Genomic DNA, 6,387 nt, shown 5'->3' on the forward strand with positions numbered 1-6,387 from the left:
GTTTGAGTCCAGTATAACCTGGGAGACTAGCACGATTTTGGGGGGTATGAGCTTTCGAGAGTCTGACACAGGGATCTTTGACTCTAGAAAACTCAAATCCCCAAAATCTTGCAGGTCTCTAGGATGCTCCTGGACTCGAATCGAGCTGTTCTCCTTGGTAAACAAAGTGATCTTGTGAATCGGCCTTCAGGTTGGCATTTGGGAACCAAAGTCCCCCCCTCCCCTCCACACCAGCCCACCTTGGGGACCATGATTGGGTGGAAAGGTGGCATAAAAAACACTGAAAATAAATACCGAAATACCGATGCTGCCACGCAACCTCAAAAGCCCCTCTCACTCACAAGGTGCTGTGCAGCTCTGAGCTGCGTCTCCCGCCGGCTGGGCCTGCTCTTTGCTCTCCGTGGCCAAAGAGGTGGGGCTGCCCCCGAGGGGGAAGGCTCTTCTCCGGGCCGTGGCCGCCTTCAGTACCATCCTGGCCGGGCGGCTCAAGCAGTCTGGACTCCGCGTCCTGGGGCTGGAGGCCGGGTCCAGCTGCTGCAGACGGGTTTTTAGCGCCGCTTCCTCTGCGCTGCTCCTGCCAAGAAAGATGTGGTGATGGAGCAGCCTGCCAAGATTCCACCCATTGACTGAACGGAAGGGGGCCTCTCGAGGGCAGTAGTGAGCAGTTCAGTTCTGTCTTTATTATGGCTCACAGGACATCCCAAAGCAAAAAAATACCCCAACCTTTTATAAAATTAATTACCAACATCAATTTAGTATTTTTCATGATTCAGAAGTTGTTGTGTTTTTTAAAATCAGCCTTAAGAATAGGAAATTAGAGGAAAAGATCTTTAGAGGAAATGTGAACACATGAACACATGAAGCTGCCTTGTACTCTCCATGGTTTCAGGCAGAGGTCTTTCACATCACCGACTTGGCTAGTCCCTTTAACTGGAGATGCCAGGGATTGAACCTGGGACCTTCTGCATGACAAGCAAAGATTCTGCCACTGAGCCACAGCCCCTCACCATTTTGCTTGCAGAAGACTTAGTATAAAATTTAACAATATAAATGCCTATGTCAAATATTACAATTGCATATACTATGCCATAAATAATGCATTTTGTATCATTAAAGCAGTCAAATAACTTTAGGCATGATAAGAAAATCAGTATTGTATACATTTCTATTTCCCCAAAAATTTCTGTACACTTTCCATCCTTGTTATGTCTCACACATGCACACAGATATACTCACGCTGGTGCCTCCGGGAAGAACGTTCTGCAGATGGCCGCACTGGAGAGCCAGGGGCTACCTGTGGGCTCAGGAGGGGCCTGTGGGCGAGAACAGAGGAAGAAGGGGAGGGATGGCCTTAGAAAGAGATGCCTTTTAACATGGGTAGACAAAAGGTGCCCTCACCTGGATGGCTCAGACTAGCCTGACATCGTCAGATAGTGGAAGCTAAGCAGGGCTGGCTAAAGTTAGTACTTGGATGGGAGACCCCAAGGCAGTCCAGGGTCACGATGAAGAGTTAAGCAATGGCAAATCACCAGCGTGGTATAGTGGCTGAAAGCAGCGAACTCTAATCTGGAGAAGTGGGTTGGTTTCCCCACTCCTTCACAAGAAGCCTGCTGGGGGACCTTGGGCCAGTCAGTTCTCTCTGAACTCTCTCAGCCCCACTGACCTCAGAAGGTGTCTGTTGTGGGAAGAGGAAGAAGAGTTGGTTTTTATATGCTGACTTTCTCCACCACTTAAAGTAGAATCAAACCGGTTTACAAACACCTTCCCTTCTCCTCCCAACAACAGACACCCGGTGAGGTAGGTGAGGCTGAGAGAGCTGTGACTAGCCCAAGGTCACCTAGCAGGCTTCATGTGTAGGAGTGGGGAAACAAATTCAGTTCATCAGATTAGCCTCCACCGCTCATGTGTAGGAGTGGGGAATCAAACCCGGTTCTCCAGATCAGAGTCCACAGCTCCAAACCACTGCACCAAGATGTCACCAGCATCTTGTGGCAATGAGTTCCATAGATTCATTGTGCATTATGTGGAAAAAGGACCTCCTTTCACTGTCCTAAACCTGCTGTTTCTCCATTTCAGTGAAGGGGGCTGAGCCTTTGCCTGAAAACAAACTTCCCCTTCTTTTAAGCAGTTTGCAGGGCCACCCCTGCTTCCCATCTCCTCCCCAACGTCTCATTCGGACGCCGAGTCTTGCCTCTAGTCCTCGTGTGAATCTGTGCATGGAGAACCTTGCCAGAATGATCTTCCGGAGGCCTGTACCTGGGCGGGCGAGGAAGGCAGGTCCGTCTTGCTATCATCATCCGACGGGGTGCGAATCCGGACAAAGGAGAGGCCAAACTGGGCATGCTTGTTGAAGGGCTGGCTGCAAGTCAGCCTGACACGGTCCCATTTCTCCCCCAGCACCCCGGCCAGGAAGTCCCCTGTGGGATGCAGGCAGAGAAACACCAAGAAATCGTCAGTAGGCCTGGAGTACCAGCTCACGGTGCTCAGGGCATGCTGGCGATTTCCCTACCTTCTTTAAACATCCGGACCCCAGAACGATTATTGTCCAACTTGGCGTCAGCTGGTGTCATCAAGGTGGTGGTGGGTAACAAGGTGAGGTAACTCTGGTCTGCAGGCCAAGAGGAGCGGCCCACATCGATCTGAAGGAAGGCAGAGCCGCAGTTCCCTGGTCCCACAAACAGAAATCCAGGTAACGCACCAAAGAATCGCTGCATTGACTTGCAAACACTTATATAATTGGCTAGGCTAAAAGATCCCTGCCATTTGCCCCGCCCACCTTTCCCTCTCAGTTGGGCTAAGCTGTGGCGTGGTCATGGAATTTTTACTTATTTATTTGTTTATTTTATTTAAACATTCATTAGCCACCTTTCTCCCTTGCGGAACTCAAAGCTCGCAATATAAATAAAATGCCATCAAAAACACAATAAAGACAATTGCAATACCCATAAAAAGATCTTGTGAGCTGCTTTGAGTTCCCATGGGAGAGAAAAGCAAGGTGTCTGCATGAATTAAACAAACAAAAAAAGAGGTTTGCTCTGAGCTTCTCAAGTCTGCCCCAGAGTTTGAACACCACATCTCTGGCTGATGGGACAGGTGGCCATTTCCACATCCCTGTCCCCCGTCCCCCCACCAGCATGCCTACCTACGTCAATGTAGCCAACGTGGCTCGCTTGTTCCAACTGCAGCTCCACTTTCAGCAGCCGGCTCCTGTCCTGGGGGCAGCTGAGCCAGGGATGGCGGCCTCCTTCAAGCAGCAGGTTGTCCACTGGATATTTAGGATCCTGTCCCAGAAAAAGGAAGGAAGAGCTGAGGAACACAGGGCTTATCTCCAAGGCCTCACCTTCTAGGCAGCTGCCTTGGGAGTTCTTGTCCCTTGGGATACTCTCGGACTTCTGCATCTCTCCTGCACCCACTACATCAACGCACAGTATCTCTCCAGCATCAGAGGAGCATGTTTATTGTATGAGGCGCTGTGGAACACAGGCAGGATAATGCTGCTGCAGCGCTCTTATTTGTGGGCTTCCTAGAGGCCCCTGGTTGGCCACTGTGGGAACAGACAGCTGGACTTGATGGGCCTTAGAGTTCCATATTCCTTTTCTCAGAAGAGGATAGTTTTTGCAACACCAAGAATGAGTTCTGCCAGCCCACATTAACTGAAGTTTTTATTTTAAAACTGTAATTAAAGTGTTGGTAATTTAATTAAGTTGATTAGCTATCTTACAGCTCACGCAGAAAGGTACGTTTATACTTTGGGCACAGTTTGTTAGCAGAATTCTTCTATTGTCGAAGGCTTTCATGGTCAGAGTTCATTGGTTCTTGTAGGTTATCTGGGCTGTGTGACCGTGGTCTTGGTATTTTCTTTCCTCACATTTCGCCAGCAGCTGTGGCAGGCATCTTCAGAGGAGTAACACTGAAGGACACTCCTTCAGTGTTACTCCTCTGAAGATGCCTGCCACAGCTGCTGGCGAAACGTCAGGAAAGAAAATACCAAGACCACGGTCACACAGCCCGGATAACCTACAAGAACCAAAGAATTCTTCTACTTCACCTGGCAATGATTTTACCGCAATTTGTTGTTCATCCTTAATTCAGCAATTGTCTTCAATAAGCATATAAAATATAATATACTTGTAAGCAAACACACTATTGCAAAATCCTTAAGATGAGTTAATATACTGTGTTTTTTAAACTTAGCTTGATTATGCACCAAACCTCCCAATTTTTTTTACTGAGAATAACAGGCTAATGTAGCACTTAAGTTACCTGAGACGTGAAGGACACGATATGTCTAATTTTAACTGGAGCCATTTCTGTAGCTTCAAGCCAATCTCTGTCATTTGCTCAGACTGTTTATGAGCAAACAGCCTCTTTCTGTTTATGCGAGTCACTGGTCCCAGGTTTCAGTGGGCACTGGAGAAAGAAATGGGTATTATTCATTATTACAGATCAGAAATCTCTGCATAGGGCTGCCTACATCTGCACAGCTTCCCAATCCTTTATGAAGGGGAAGACAGAGAGATAGAAGATGTGAAGATGGCCTTATGTGGTTATATCCCAAACTGTGCTTACTCAGAAGTAAATCCAATTGTTTGCATCTGGACTTACTTCCAAAAATGCAAGGATTCCAACTGCGAAAGCACCACTAAGACAACCTACAGACAAATAAATTGCTATGACGAGAAGTACTTGCAGACAAATTCATGGGGCTGGAACTATCAACAGCTACTAGGCACGAAGACGTAATGAAGCCTCCAGAGTTAACAGCAGTGTACCTCAGAATTCCACTTCCTGGGGGACAAACTGCAGGGCAGGGCTATTGCACACATTACTTTTTATGGGCTGCCCAGAAGCACCTGGTTGGCCACAGTGGGAGATACGCTACAGAGCGCAAGGCTTTGGGCCAGATTTTCACCGGTTCTGCTGCAGCACACCCTCTGCTTGTTTACAGAGGAAGATAAAAGGGGATGTAACCCCTGCTTTACAGTACAATCCTACAGAGAGGTACTCCAGTCTAAGCCTGTTGACTTCAGAGACCTCCAGCCCCCACCTGGAGGTTGGAAACCCTAAAAGTCTAGTCATAGGCAGAGAAGCTCTGAATCCCAGAGTTTTTCTATGCCTCCTTGCTGGCCTCCAGGTGGGACCTGGGGATCCCCCGGAATTAAATCTCTAGAGATCAGTTCCCCTGGAGTAAATGGATGCTTTGGTGGGTGGTCTTTGTGGCATTGTACCCCACTGAGGTCTCCGTCCTCCCCAGGCTCCACTCCCAAATCTTCAGGAGTTTTCCAGCCTGGGCCTGGCGACCCAACCTGTTAATCGGCCTGCCAGGGCAACTGGCTGGCCGCTGTGTGAGACAGGATTCTGGACTAGCTGGGTAGCCGTTGGTCTGATCCCGCAGGGCACTGCTTGCTTAAGTAGCCTGCAAGGTGCCTCCAGACTCCTGTCTATTTTAACCCATGCACTCACTCTCTGTTTGGCCTAGCCTACCCTGCAGGGTTGTTGTGAAGATAAAACGGGGCAGAAAGAACCAGAGACGCTGCCTTGAGCTCCTTGGAAGGAGGGATGGTTCGAGGGAGGGGCGAACGGGCCTGCTCTCCAGCCCCTTTCACCTGGGTGGAGGTGGTAAGAGAGGTATCAGAGGCTCCTTATGGATTAGAGGGCTGTGTGTCGTCCCCCCCGAGGGGAAAACCCGTTACTTTCCCCAACGACCCGGGTTCAAATCAACCCCGCGGCACTCACTGTCCTTCAGCCTAGCCTACCTCGCAGGGTTGTTGTGAGCTCCAGCACATCAACCCCACACCCACCGTCATCGCAGCCAAATTAGCGTGTGCCAATGAGCAGCACCCCCTCTTCCGCCCCGGGACCGTCCGCCGCAGCATCCCAATCTCCCGCCAAAAGCACCCCGCGACCTTTGACCCTGCCGCTGATAGGCCGCTGATCTCTCAGCGGAGACTGTTAGGGGAAGGGCTTCCTCTTTTTACATTTTCCTTCATTCTTTTTTTTCTTTCATCGCTATTTCTCACCATTATAGGGTGCGGCTCGGTCCCTTAGAAATTAATGGCGTGTTAATAATTTCTTTAATTAAAAAATTGACGAAGAGGCCTGCGCGATGCATGCTGGGACGGGTAGTTTCCCTCTCCTGCCACGCGCCACCTTTCAGAATGGATCTGCTTCAGGGAGGGAAGGGATGCGTCCGGAGAAGGAACACGGACAGGGAAAGTCTCTAAATTCCTAACTTATCTAGGACAAGAAAAACCCAGCAACATTCCTACGAATTCCATTTCAGGAGCTTCAGACGATAAAACATATCGCTCAACACTTGTTTTGGTCGGGTCCCACGGCTGCTGTCTCGTTCGCGAGGATTTTGCGTCTGAAGAGAGAGAGGAGATT

At 49.3% G+C, this 6,387-nt stretch overlaps 1 protein-coding gene across 1 annotated transcript in view; it reads right to left on the reverse strand.

Moving 5' to 3' along the window:
- XNDC1N (XRCC1 N-terminal domain containing 1, N-terminal like) overlaps positions 1–4,355 on the reverse strand; it is a 28,727-nt gene extending 24,372 nt beyond the window's left edge. Inside the window, exons 1-6 of the mRNA XM_056858808.1 lie at positions 4,264–4,355; positions 3,143–3,281; positions 2,510–2,665; positions 2,257–2,417; positions 1,237–1,313; positions 338–574 (exon numbers count right to left, since the gene is read on the reverse strand). Of these exons, the coding sequence (XP_056714786.1) occupies positions 338–574; positions 1,237–1,313; positions 2,257–2,417; positions 2,510–2,665; positions 3,143–3,281; positions 4,264–4,308 (815 nt within the window). The 5' untranslated portion in view covers positions 4,309–4,355. The remainder of the gene's footprint in view (positions 1–337; positions 575–1,236; positions 1,314–2,256; positions 2,418–2,509; positions 2,666–3,142; positions 3,282–4,263) is intronic.
- Between the last annotated feature and the right edge of the window lie 2,032 nt (positions 4,356–6,387).

The sequence above is a fragment of the Euleptes europaea genome, chromosome 12 (genome assembly GCF_029931775.1).
Source record: "Euleptes europaea isolate rEulEur1 chromosome 12, rEulEur1.hap1, whole genome shotgun sequence".
NCBI lineage: Eukaryota > Metazoa > Chordata > Lepidosauria > Squamata > Sphaerodactylidae > Euleptes > Euleptes europaea.